This window comes from Bos grunniens, chromosome 29, assembly GCF_055505025.1.
Source record: "Bos grunniens cultivar Pamir isolate PY7600 chromosome 29, Bosgru_T2T1.0, whole genome shotgun sequence".
Taxonomy (NCBI): Eukaryota; Metazoa; Chordata; class Mammalia; order Artiodactyla; family Bovidae; genus Bos; species Bos grunniens.
In genome coordinates this window covers 33551476-33566095 of record NC_141193.1, presented here as the reverse complement: position 1 = coordinate 33566095, position 14620 = coordinate 33551476, and the positions used below count along the sequence as shown (strand labels likewise).

The following is a 14620-nucleotide window of genomic DNA, read 5'->3' as shown; positions in this document are numbered from 1 at the left end:
ATTCTTAGATCAGCTCTATGAAGTAGGTAATATTACTATCTCCATTTTATAGATGAGAACTCCGAGGTGTAATAGCTTTGATTAGATGTCCTTTTGCTCCTATGCAGATGAGTTCTAGTTAACACCTCAGCTTTTCCTCTCATCTTTCCTAGTTCTTCTCTCTTTAACTAGTTCTAGAACACCTCCTCTTATGTATTCAGCTGACAGGTGAAACTTAACAAGATGAAAACTAAACTTAGAGCAAACTTTCCCCATTTTCCTATTATCAACAATGGTACTGTTACAGTTTTATAGTCTTTAACGTTAAAGTTATGATATAAGAATCATGATGGAGTAAAAGAAAGTTAGAATCTGACCTGAATTTACCATTTGATTTCACATTTTTCTAGCTGTGTACCTCTGCGCTTACTAAGCTTCCTTAAATGCAGAATGAGGTTAAAAGTAATATTAACTCATGTAGTCTTATATGGGAAAAATACAGTATATGGTGTTAAATCCATTTTTGAAGAAAAAAAATCTCTCCAATGTGGCACACTTATAAGTTGGTACTCCAATATATCTTAAATGCATAGTCTGGAAAATCGTTGTCAGTCACATGAATTTCCTGCTTCAGTATCTGAAGTGGCTATGCCTTGTCCACTAAATAAATGTAAACTGAGGTCTGCGACACCGTCAACCATACCACTGTCTACTCTTACACCCCTCTAGCTTTACTCTATGAAACAATTCAGTGGAGTCATTTGGTTCACAAGCATCATAGCTTCTTATTCCTCAGCCTTCTCTTATTCTGTCCCTTCTATATCTCAAAGCCTTCCCATTCCTTTTACCAGTCCAGTATATTCCTAAGATCCAGGTAGGTAATAAACAACTAGGTGTCTGGATCAAAACAATGAGTGCCTGAAGTTCAAAATGAAGGCACCATAATGAGACCACTAGGAGGGGTGGACTCACAATATAATTGAATTCCATACCTCCCCAGGTACACAACCCACAGAATGGAGAATAAATATGTTACACATCTTTACATACAAAAGTGAGAGTTCTGAGTCCCATGTAGGCCTTCCAGCCCAGGGTTCCAGCACCATGAAGAGGACTTGGTTTTGAAGGCCAACAGGACTTGAACACAAAAGTGCATCAAGACTGAGAGAAATAGAGACTTCACCCTTAAACGGTGTACACAAAATTTCACACATACCAGGACCAAGGGCAAAAGCAGTAATTTGATAGAAGACTGGCCCAGACCTTCCTGCTGGTTCTGGAGGGTCTCTTGGGGAGTGGGGGAAGGGAGGCCCTGGGGACAAAGACCCTGGTGGCAGAAACATCAGGGCACATTCATTTGCATGAGCTCTCCTGGAGGTTGATACCTTCACACATCAAAACCTGGTCCCACAGAACAGCCTGTAGGCTTCAGTGCTAGGATGTCTGAGGTCAAGCAACAGATTGGCTGGGCACATGGCCCCACCTATCAGCAGACAGGCGCTGCCTGTAGACTTCCTGAGCCCACAGGACATGCTTCTAGACAAAGCCGTGCACAATAGAGGGTCTAGACCCAGCTCAACTCTCTAGGGGGCAGACACCAAAACTAAGAAAACCTACAGTCAGTCCTGCAGCCTGCAAACTGAGTCTGTAAATGCAGCCCCGACACTACCTTGGGACCAGCTGGCCCCTGGCCCTTGAGAATGGAGTGTACTTCTGGGACACACAGGATTTATTCTATACAGGGCCACTTTTTTTTCCAAGGTGGAGAAACATAACTAACCTACCACATACTTAAAAATACAAATAGCAATGTAGAAAAAATGAGGAGACAGAGGAATATGTTTTGGATGAAGGAATAAGATAAAACCCCAGAAGAAGAATTGAGATAAGCAACCTACTTGAGAAAGAGTTCAGAGTAATGATCTTAAAGATGATCAAAGAACTTGGGAGGAGAATGGATGCACAGAGAGAGAAATTAGAAGTTTTTAACAAAGAATTTTAAAATGAAAAATGAAACAGAATTAATAAACAATAACTAAAACGAAAAACACACTAGAAGGAATCAATAATAGACTAAATGAAGCAGATAAATGGATCAGTGAGCTGGAATACAGGTAGTGGAAATCACCACTGCCAAACAGAAAATAGAAAATGAAAAGAAATTAGGACCGTTTAAAAGACCTCTGAAACAACATCATACCCACTAATATTGGCATTATAAGGGTCCCAGAAAGCACAGAGAGAAAGAGCCTGAAAAAAAATATGAAGAGATAATAGCTGAAACCTTTCCTAACCTGTGAAAGGAAAGTCACCCAAGTCTAGGAAGCAGAGTCCCATACAGGATTAACCCATGGAGGAACACATTAAGACATATTGTAATCAAACGGACAAAAATTAAAGACAGAATATTAAAAACAAGGGAAGAGCAACAAATAACATACAAGGGGACTCCTATAAAGTTATCCGATTATTTTTCAGCAGAAACTCCATAGGCCAGAAGGGAGTGGCATGATACACTTAAAGTGAGGAAAGAGGAAAAACCTATAACCAAATAATACTCTACCCAACAAAGCTCCTGTTCATATTCAATGTAGAAATCAAAAACTTTACAGATAAGCAAAAGCTAGAAGAATTCAGCACCAACAAATCAGCTCTACAACAAATGCTAAAGGATCTACTCTAGGCAGAAAGAAAAGGCCACAACTAATAACAAGAAAATTATGAAATGGAAAAGCTCATTGGTAAAGGCACACATACAATAAAGGTAGGAAATAATCCACACACAAAGCTACTAGGGAAGTTAAATGGACAAAAATAGTAAAATTATTTGTATCCACAATTAAGTGGCTAACAGAGACACAAAAAAATGAGATGTAAAATGCTGCTACTGCTAAGTCACTTTAGTCATGTCCGACTCCGTGCGACCCCAGAGATGGCAGCCCACCAGGCTCTGCCGTCCCTGGGATTCTCCAGGCGAGAACACTGGAGTGGGTTGCCATTTCCTTCTCCAATGCATGAAAGTGAAAAGTGAAAGTGAAGTCGCTCAGTCGTGTCCGACTCCTAGCGACCCCATGGACTGCAGCCTACCAGGCTCCTCCGTCCATGGGATTTTCCAGGCAAGAGTACTGGAGTGGGGTGCCATTGCCTTCTCCGAGATGTAAAATATATAATATCAAAAAAGTAATTTTTGGCAGTCCAGTGGTTAAGACTGCACTTCCACTGCTGGCAGCATGAGTTTGATCCTTGGTTGGGGAACTAAGGTCCTGCATGTGGTGTGACATGGCCAAAAAAAGAAAAAAACAAAAAGTAATTGTGAGGGGAGGGGAGTACAAATGCAGGTTATCTAAAATGCATTTGAAATTAAGAGGTCAGCAATTTAAAACAAGCATAGATAAATAGATAGGTAGATAGATATGGGCTTCCCAAGTGGCGCTAGTGGTAAAGAACCCGCCTGCCAGTGCAGGAGACATAAGAGATATGGGTTCAATCCTTGCATTGGGAAGATCCCCTGGAGAAGGGTGTGGCAACCCACTTCAGTATTCTTGCCTGGAGAATCCCATGGACAGAGGAACCTGGTGGGCTACAGTTCATAGGGTCGCTAACAGTCAGACATGACTGAAGTGACTTAGCAGTCACTTCATATCAGTCAGTTCAGTTCAGTCGCTCAGTCGTGTCCGACTCTTTGTGACCCCATGAATTGCAGCACGCCAGGCCTCCGTGTCCATCACCAACTCCTGGAGTTCACCCAAACCCACGTCCATCGAGTCGGTGATACCATCCAGCCATCTCATCCTCTGTTGTCCCCTTTTCCTCCTGCCCCCAATCCCTCCCAGCATCAGAGTCTTTTCCAGTGAGTCAACTCTGTGAGGTCACTCAATCCAGTGAGGTGGCCAAAGTACTGGAGTTTCAGCTTCAGCATCATTCCCTCCAAAGAAATCCCAGGGCTGATCTCCTTCAGAATGGACTGGTTGGATCTCCTTGCAGTCCAAGGGACTCTCAAGAGTCTTCTCCAACACCAGAGCTCAAAAGCATCAATTCTTCGGCACTCAGCCTTCTTCACAGTCCAACTCTCACATCCATACATGACCACAGGAAAAACCATAGCCTTGACCAGACAGACCTTTGTTGGCAAAGTGATGTCTCTGCTTTTGAATATGCTATCCAGGTTGGTCATAACTTTCCTTCCAAGGAGTAAGTGTCTTTTAATTTCATGGCTGCAATCATGATCTGCAGTGATTTTGGAGCCCAGAAAAATAAAGTCTGACACTGTTTCCCCATCTATTTGCCATGAAGTGATGGGACAAGATGCCATGATCTTAGTTTCCTGAATGTTGAGTTTTAAGCCAACTTTTTCACTCTCCTCTTTCACTTTCATCAAGAGGCTTTTTAGTTCCTCTTCACTTTCTACCATAAGGGTGGTGTCATCTGCATATCTGAGGTTATTGATATTTCTCCCGGCAATCCTGATTCCAGCTTGTGCTTCTTCCAGCCCAGCGTTTCTCATGATGTACTCTGCATAGAAGTTAAATAAGCAGGGTGACAATACACAGCTTTGACGTACTCCTTTTCCTATTTGTAACCAATCTGTTGTTCCATGTCCAGTTCTAACTGTTGCTTCCTGACCTTCATATCGGTTTCTCAAGAGGCAGGTCAGGTGGTCTGGTATTCCCACCTCTTTCAGAACTTTACACAATTTATTGTGATCCACACAGTCAAAGGCTTTGGCATAGTCAATAAAGCAGAAATAGATGTTTTTCTGGAACTCTCTTGCTTTTTCCATGATCCAGCAGATGTTGGCAATTTGGTCTCTGGTTCCTCTGCCTTTTCTAAAACCAGCTTGAACATATGGAAGTTCACGGTTCACATATTGCTGAAGCCTGGCTTGGAGAATTTTGAGCATTACTTTACTAGCGTGTGCGATGAGTGCAATTGTGCGGTAGTTTGAGCATTCTTTGGCATTACCTTTCTTTGGGATTGGAATGAAAACTGACCTTTTCCAGTCCTGTGGCCACTGCTGAGTTTTCCAAATGTGCTGGCATATTGAGGGCAGCACTTTCAAAGCATCATCTTTCAGGATTTGGAATAGCTCAACTGGAATTCCATCACCTCCACTAGCTTTGTTCGTAGTGATGCTTTCTAAGGCCCACTTGAGTTCACATTCCAGGATGTCTGGCTCTAGGTGAGTGATCACACCATTGTGATTATGTGGGTCATTAAAATCTTTTTTGTACAGTTCTTCTGTGTATTCTTGCCACCTGTTCTTAATATCTTCTGCCTCTGTTAGGTCCATACCATTTCTGTCCTTTATTGAGCCCATCTTTGCATGAAATGTTCCCTTGGTATCTCTAATTTTCTTGAAGAGATCTCTAGTCTTTCCCATTCTGTTGTCTTCCTCTATTTCTCTGCATTGATCGCTGAGGAAGGCTTTCTTATCTGTCCTTGCTATTCTTTGGAACTCTGCATTCAGATGCTTATATCTTTCCTTTTCTCCTTTGCTTTTCGCTTCTCTTCTTTTCATAGCTATTTGTAAGGCCTCCTCACACAGCCATTTTGTTTTTTTGAATTTCTTTTCCATGGGGATGGTCTTGATCCCTGTCTTCTGTACAGTGTCACGAACCTCTGCCCATAGTTCGTCAGGCACTCTATCAGATCTAGTCCCTTAAATCTATTTCTCACTTCCATTGTATAATCATAAGGGATTTGACTTAGGTCATACCTGAATGGTCTAGTATGTATATAAATATATAAAAGCCTCACAGTAAACAAAAATCTCTGATATACACACAAAAAAGAAAGGAATCCAAACATAACACTAAAGACAGTCATCAAATCACAAGAGAAAAGAGCAAAAGAAGAAAGGGGAAAAAAGACCTCACAAACAAATCCAAAACAATTAACAAAATGGTATTAGGAACATACATCAATAATGACCATAAATGTAAATGAACTACATGCTCCAATCAAAAGACATAGACTGGCTGAATAAATACAAGTAAATAAAATAAATACAATACAATAAAAATAAGACCCATATATATGCTGCCTACAAGAGACTCATTTCAGATCTAGAGACACCTACAGATTGAAAATGAGGGAATGATAAAAGGTATTCCATACAAATGGAAATAAAAAGAAAGCCAGAGAAGCAATACTTATATCAGATAAAGTAGACTTTAAAACCTGCTGGGATTTCCCTGGTGCTCTAGTGGTTAAGACTCTGAGTTTCCACTAAGGGGGCAAAGATTTGATCTCTGATTGGGGAACACAAATCCTGCATGCCACGTGGTGCAGCCAAAAAATAATAAAAATTATAAAAGTAAATAAATACTGTTAGAAGGACATAATCAAAGGGTCAATTCAAGAAAAAGAAACAACAAATTTAAAAACATAGGTATTACTCAAAATAGGAACACCTCAATATATAAGGCAAATGTTAATAGACATAAAAGGAGAAATTAACAGTAACAGAATAATGGGGTCTTTAACACATCCCACTATCCCATTATCACTTCTGTGATCACCTTGAAAACCAACAACCTGGAATCACAGTGAAAACCACCAGCTTTGCAATCACCCAAGATAGAATAATGGATTAAAGCTCCTTCAAATGCCCATCCCCAGAGAACTGTTATTATTTAACCTGTGTGGTGGTTCCGTGGAAGACCTCACTCATAGACTTTATTTGATCTAAATTGGAGCTCACCAGTGCAAACCATCTTTTCTCCTGGAGAAGGTTGTCAAAAACAGTCAGAGACAATTGTTTAACAGTGCAGCTGCCTGAGGTAGTAGACAACATGGCAAGTGAGAGGTTCTAAAAAACTAACATGAAAAGAATAAAAAATGAGATGTTTATAGGAGGCTTTGAAAAGCTCAGATATGAACCTTGGTATTGAAAAGGCCATATACATGTCCAGGGTTGTACATATGCCCAGAAATCACCTGAGAAGGCCGTAAGGTCACAATTCTAGGTAACTTTGAGAGTCTTCATAAGCAAGGATCAAGCAGAGTTTTAAAGTGTCTGGCTAAATGTTGACTGCATACCCCAAATTTCATACAGAGTCCCTTAAACCAAAGTAAAACACTTATTGGTTTCAAGCATATAAGGAAACTTCTGTCATTGTACCAGGAAACCATATCTAAAGAATTAAAGGATAGCGTAAGAATGTATCTAACTGGAGAAAAACAATAAAGAGATAGAAATTATTTTTTAAAGGAAATTCTGGAGCTGAAAAGTACAATATTGAAATGAAAATTACACTAAAGGGGTATAACTGTAGGCAAGAATCAGCAAAACTGAAAGATACGTAAATTGAGATGATCCAATCTGCAAAAAGGGACAGAAAAATGAATGAAAATAATGAAGAGAGCCTCAGAAACCTGTAGGACACCAAAAACCTCTACCAAAAACACACAAAAAGCCCCCACAACATACCCCCAACAGTTTTCACAGAGGATGAGAGATAGAAGGGGCAGAAGGAATATTTGAAGAAGTAACTGGTGAAAATTTCCCAAATTTAATGATGAACAACAATCTACACATTTATGAAGTTCCATACATTCCAAGCAAAATAAACTCAAAGAGATCCACATGTACTGATAGATGTATCATAGTCAAGCTGTCAAAAGCTAAAGAGAATTTTGAAAGCAACAAGAGAGAAGTGACTTGTTGAGTCCAAGGAAACCTTAATAACATTTAATTTCTCATTAGTAACCAGTAACATCAAAAAAAGTGGAATGATGTTTTCAAAGTATTGCAAGAAAAACACTTTCTTGTTTATATATATAAATTGTATATCCAGCAAAACCATCCTTCAAAATCGAAGGATCAACTTCCATCATTAGAGCACGAGGAGCTCCACTACCCACACTTAAAATTATTAAAACAAACAAACCAAAAAACATAACCTAAAAAGAATTTGTTTTAACCCCAATCATTCAAACACTATGGAAAGGGGCTTCCCTGGTGGTCTGCTGGCTAAGACTTTGCCCCAATGCAGGAAGCCCTGGGTTCAATACCTGGTCAGGGAACTAGATCCCACATGCTGCAACTAATAGTTCCTACAACCAAGATCCTGCACAGCCAAATAAATATATAAATATTTTTTTAAAAAAGACTTTGTGAAGGCCCAAAGAGTAAAGAGCAAATTAAGAAATAAGTATTTAAGAAAAAAATAGAAATATTTGGTAGGAAAGGTGAGAATCTGATACTTTAAGAAAGACTGCTACCTGCCTCCCTCCTCCTAGTCCATTGAGGTGAAAACTCACTTCAGTCTGCTGCAGCCAAGGGCTATTCCTTGTCTCTGCTACCAGCTATAAGACCTTCTTCCTGAAAGAATCAGGATATCAGTGCTTATGATACTGCCTGCAACTATCTATTGCTTAAGCCAAGTCCCATGTGAGTGTGGAGGGTGAGTTGAGGGTTCCCTTCTTTTAACCAACCTCCACTCACAGAATGGAGACTCTATTTTGAGCATGGTACACTGAGAATACTGGAGGAAGTATAATGGAAATGCAACTTCAAATCACAATGAGATAACATTTCACATTAACTAGGATGATACAATCGGAGAAGGCAATGGCACCCCACTCCAGTACTCTTGCCTGGAAAATCCCATGGATGGAGGAGCCTGGTAGGCTGCAGTCCATGGGGTCGCTGAAAGTCGGACACAACTGAGCAATTTCACTTTCACTTTTCACTTTCATGCATTGGAGAAGGAAATGGCAACCCACTCCAATGTTCTTGCCTGGAGTATCCCAGGGACGGCAGAGCCTGGTGGGCTGCCGTCTGTGGGGTCGCACAGAGTTGGACACGACTGAAGCAACTTAGCAGCAGGATGATATAATAAAAGCAAAGCCAAGCAAATAAGAGTAAGTGTTGGTGAGGAGGGACTTAGAAAAATTGAAACCATCATACATTCCTAACATCTATAGTGTAAAATGGTACAGTTAATTTGGAAAGCAGTCTGGCAGTTCCTCAAAAGGTGAATCACAGAGTTACCATATGACCTAGAATTTCCAGTCCTAGGTTGTACTTAAGAGAATTGAATGAATTTGTTTATTTGAAATGTCTAGAATAGGCACATCTATAGAAACAGAAAGTAATAGTTGCCAGGAGCTGGAGAGAGGGAAGAAAGAATGACTGCTAATGGTTATGAGCTTTCCTTTGGGATGATAAATATGTCCTAGAATTAGTAATGGTAGTTACGGTGCAAGGTTATGACAAAAAGTCAATTGTATTTCATATTTTAAAAGTTTAATGGTGAGTTTAGTGGTATGTGTATTATATCGAGAGAGAAAGAAAGAGGGAGAGAATGAAAGAAATAGTTACTTTTCACTTGGAACTTGGTCATTAAAGCTTAGGAGTTTGGAAATTACTTGGCCAGCCTTACACAGTTTCAACCAGACACTAATAGCTTACCTCAGTTCCTGTTTCTCTCCAATCCCAATCCCGACTTCCCCCTGGCCACACTTTGCAATCCTTATAGATTTTTGTAGAGCCTTGTACTTTCATTTGCCCCCATGAGAGCGAAGCAATTTCAGGGGATGACATAAGGAACTTAACTGAACTCTGAAATTAAAGGAAAAATATAATTAATCAGTTTTAAAGTAAGTTTGAAACAGCTCCAAAATACTGGAGCTAAACTATAAATAGAATATATTTTAAAATATGCTATATACAAAATATAGTAAGCCCTGGTCCTCTATGAGTTAAGAAGCATCTTTGTCATTTATGTAGTTGTCACGTCTTCTGTAAAGGCCTAAAAAGTGAAATGTTATTCTTGGGATCCTGACTCATCCAACCATGGAAACTAGATACTACAATTACTTCTCAGACTCTGGAGAGAATTCTCAGGATATTTTTTGAAAGATAAAATTAAAGGTGAATGGACTTCCCTGGTGGTCCAGTGGTTAAGACTCCACACTCCCAATTCAGGGGGCATGGGTTTGATCCTTGGTCAGGGAACTAAGATCCCACATACCATACTGTGCAGCCAAAAAATTAAAAAGTAATTAAATAAAGGTAGAGATTTACTTCAGCATGATGTAATGAGGAGGTTGACAAATCCTTTCCCCCAAAGCAAGGATAGAGCTGGACAAAACTATCAAAATAATGATTTGGCACTCCAGAAATATAGACATACTTCAAACTGAAGAAATGCCTATTTGTGAAAACTAGTGAATTTCAGATAAGAACAGTAAGATATTTTGTTGTTCTTGCCTGGGATTACACCCATACCCCTACATCGGTTCTGTTGGCACAGAGGTTCAACTTGACTGGGGCAGGGCATGAAAACCAAGTCTTGTTGCTAAGGCAGAAGAGGCTTACTTGATTTAGAGCATAATCTGTTAATCTGGTGATCTCAATGGCAAATAAACATGGATGGCAGGTGGCTCTGCTTCTTCATTATTGTGAGCCTATTTGGAGCAAACAATTGGATTGTCAGAGTAGGCCAGGATTGAAAAGGAATTCCCAGAGGTGATACAGCCAAGGGTGCTGGATAAGCTTTCTAGTATCCAGAGTGGAACAAAGGCTGTGAGCATATGCATCAAAGACAGGAATAGGCCTAAATCATGGAAATGTCTGGGCTAATGGAGCCTATAGAACATACAAAGTGAAAAGGTAATGGGGCTCTGGAGGACTCAGAAGAATATGAGAACCAGGAAGGAAATGAAAACGGCCTGAACACTGAATGTACTCCCCAGCACATACGGATCGGATCAGTAGAGAGGGTAACTCCTATTGGCTTGAGATGTTTGAACACAATCTTTGATTAATCTTTGGCTGGACACTATGCTATACAGGCGCAGAGGAGACCCCTAGGAAGCCAAACTTAAAAATGAAAACAAGGGGAATTCCCTGGTGGTCCAGGAGTTAGGGCTTGGCGCTTTCACTGCTGGGGCCCAAGGTTCTCCCTGGTCACAGAGTTCCCACAAGCCTCACGGCATGACCAAAAGAAAAAAAAAGAAGAAAAAAAAAAAGAAAACAAAACAAGAAAAAAAGAAAGAAAAGCCCTTAATATAGATTTCAGTGGCTACACATTCCATGGGAGACAGAATTCCAGATTTAGTTTAGGCTAGTGACTACACAGAAACAAATAAACTAAGAACAATGGTGTAGGGGAAGAATCCCAATTCAGACTTTCTATAGCACAGGGAATTATAGCCATTGTCTTGTAATAACTGTTAGTGGAGTATAATTTGTGAAAACACTGAATCACTATACTTAAAAACTAATATAATGTTTTAAAAATTATGATGACAATGACTCAGTGAATATAGAATTTCTCAATAAAGAGACATTTCAAAAAAGAATCATCTAGCATTGATAAGTACAGTAACTAAAAGGGGCTTGTATCACTTGGGGTTCTCCAGAGAAACAGAACCAGTAGACCATATATATTAACAGATTTATTTCACAGAAGTGGCTTATACAATTGTGGGGGCAGGCTGGCAGATCGCTGACTCTTAGGCAGAAATTGTCACTGCAGTATTGACATGTTACTTCTTCCTCAAGGAAACCTCACTTTTCCTTTTAAGGTCTTTCAATTAATTGAATGAGGGCTTCCAAAAGTACTGAGGATCATCTTCTTTATTTAAAAGTCAATTAATTGTAAATGTTGACTAGGCCACAAAACACCTTCATCGGTTCAGTTCAGTTCAGTCACCCAGTCGTGTCCAACTCTTTGCGACCCCATGAATTGCAGCATGCCAGGCCTCCCTGTCTATCACCAACTCCTGGAGTTCACCCAAACTCTTGTCCATTGAGTTGGTGATGCCATCCAGCCATCTCATCCTCTGTCATCCCCTTCTCCTCCTGCCCCCAAACCCTCCCAGCATCAGTCTTTTTCAGTGAGTCAACTCTTCGCATGAGGTGGCCAAAGTACTGGAGTTTCAGCTTTAGCATCAGTCCTTCTAAAGAACACCCAGGACTGATCTCCTTTAAAATGGACTGGTTGGATGTCCTTTCAGTCCAAGGGACTCTCAAGAGTCTTCTCCAACACCACAGTTCAAAAGCATCAATTCTTAGGCGCTCAGCTTTCTTCACAGTCACTTTCACATCCATACATGACCACTGGAAAAACCATAGCCTTGACTAGACGGGCCTTTGTTGGCAAAGTAATGTCTCTGCTTTTGAATATGCTATCTAGGTTGGTCATAACTTTCCTTCCAAGGAGTAAGCGTTTTTTAATTCCATGGCTGCAATCACCATCTGCAGTGATCTGGGAGCCCCCAAAATAAAGTCTGACACTGTTTCCACTGTTTCCCCATCTATTTCCCATCAAGTGATGGGACCAGATGCCATGATCTTAGTTTTCTGAATGATGAGCTTTAAGCCAACTTTTTCACTCTCTCACTTTCATCAAGAGGCTTTTTAGTTCCTCTTCACTTTCTGCTATAAGGGTGGTGTCATCTGCATATCTGAGGTTATTGATATTTCTCCCGGCAATCTTGATTCCAGCTTGTTCTTCTTCTAGCCCAGCATTTCTCATGATGTACTCTGCATACAATATACAGCCTTGACGTAGTCCTTTTCCTATTTGGAACCAGTCTGTTGTTCCATGTCCAGTTCTAACTGTTGCTTCCTGACCTGCATATAGGTTTCTCAAGAGGCAGGTCAGGTGGTCTGGTATTCCCATTTCTTTCAGAACTGTCCACAGTTAATTGTGATCCACACAGTCAAAGGCTTTGGCATAGTCAATAAAGCAGAAATAGATGTTTTTCTGGAACTCTCTTGCTTTTTCCATGATCCAGCAGATGTTGGCAATTTGATCTCTGGTTCCTCTGCCTTTTCTAAAACCAGCTTGAACATCTCGAAGTTCACGGTTCACGTATTGCTGAAGCCTGGCTTGGAGAATTTTGAGCATTACTTTACTAGTGTGTGTGATGAGTGCAATTGTGCGGTAGTTTGAGCATTCTTTGGCATTACCTTTCTTTGGGATTGGAATGAAAACTGACCTTTTCCAGTCCTGTGGCCACTGCTGAGTTTTCCCAATTTGCTGGCATATTGAATGCAGCACTTTCACAGCATCATCTTTTAGGATTTGAAATAGCTCCACTGGAATTCCATCACCTCCACTAGCTTTGTTCGTAGTGATGCTTTCTAAGGCCCACTTGACTTCACATTCCAGGATGTCTGGCTCTAGGTGAGTGATCACACCATCGTGATTATCTGGGTCGTTAAGATCTTTTTTGTACAGTTCTTCTGTGTATTCTTGCCACCTGTTCTTAATATCTTCTGCCTCTGTTAGGTCCATACCATTTCTATCCTTTATCGAGCCCATTTTTGCATGAAATGTTCCCTTGGTATCTCTAATTTTCCTGAAGAGATCTCTAGTCTTTCCCATTCTGTTGTTTTCCTCTATTTCTTTGCATTGATCATTGATCACTGAGGAAGGCTTTCTTATCTCTTCTTGCTATTCTTTGGAACTCTGCATTCAGATGCTTATATCTTTCCTTTTCTTCTTTGCTTTTCACTCATAGCAGCACCTAGATTAGTGTTTGATCGGATTAACTGACTACTGTAGCCCAGCCAGGCTGACACATAAAATTAACCATGTCTGAGTGTGAGTGTGAAGTCACTGTCGTATCCGACTCTTTGCAACCCCATGGACTGTAGCCTATCAGGCTCCTTCATCCATGGGATTTTCCAGGCAAGAATGCTGGAGTGGGTTGCCATTTCCTTCTCCAGGAGATCTTCCCGACCCGGGGATTGAACCCAGGTCTCCCAGATTGTAGGCAGATGCTTTAATGTCTGAGCCACCAGGGAAGTGCTAACCATGTCTACCCCTTGGTAATTTGGTACCTATATACCTGTCCTTAAATTGTATTTAATCTCCAAATAAAGACAATAACAAGTGATATTTCTACCTAATATTAGTAACTACTTATCCATTTTTTAATGTATTATATAACAAAGGACATAAACACACTGTTTTTGGTTCTATGGGAGGAAGACATAAGTTTATAAAACATGATTCTTGATGAACAGTTAATATTACACTAGAGAGAGAAGATGTGCAATTAATTATAAAATTTTCTCTTTTTTTTGAAACCAGGAAGGGTGAAACTTTCAACTCTATTGATCATTTAAAACACTGTTTAGGATGTTCTGGGTTCTTTGCACTTCCATATTAATATTAGAACCAACTTACATATTTCTATGGAGAAGGAAATGGCAACCCACTCCAGTGTCCTTGCCTGGAGAATCCCAGGTACGGGGGAGCCTGATGGGCTGCTGTCTATGGGGTCGCACAGAGTTGGACACGACTGAAGCGACTTAGCAGTTAGCAGTACATATTTCTACAAAAAAGCCAACATAATTTCTCTTTCGGTAAAAATAATTATTTCATCTGAGAAATAATTCATCAATTTCAGCCATGCTTTTAAGAAATAAGGATAGATGCTAACTGTTAAGAAAAAAGATGGTAAGACATTTCCAAAAGTGATTCTTCAACGAATAGAATTCTATGCAACAGAGAAGTCAGTTATCATTAAGAGAAAGAATCAGAAAATGGCTGGGTTAAATCTTGTTTATATTACTTCTTATTTTCATATATTTTCCTAAGAAACTATTTTGAAGAACATAAGATTCTTACATCTGTTGACACTGGCTTTTTCATTACATATAACACATACTTCT

The 14620-nt window shown here is 40.0% G+C and overlaps 1 protein-coding gene across 6 annotated transcripts in view; it reads right to left on the bottom strand.

The window, feature by feature from the left end:
- Nucleotides 1-14620, bottom strand: part of AAMDC (adipogenesis associated Mth938 domain containing) — a 34724-nt gene that overhangs the window by 15380 nt on the left and 4724 nt on the right. For 3 of the 6 annotated variants that reach the window (XM_086385773.1, XM_086385768.1, XM_086385770.1), the window contains exon 2: nucleotides 9398-9547. In XM_086385773.1, coding sequence (XP_086241899.1) covers nucleotides 9398-9529 — 132 coding nt within the window. In that variant the 5' untranslated portion in view covers nucleotides 9530-9547. Of the gene's footprint in view, nucleotides 1-9397; nucleotides 9548-10306; nucleotides 10396-14132; nucleotides 14281-14620 lie in introns of all 6 variants that reach the window. The other 3 variants (XM_086385769.1, XM_086385772.1, XM_086385771.1) reach the window with 2 other exon arrangements.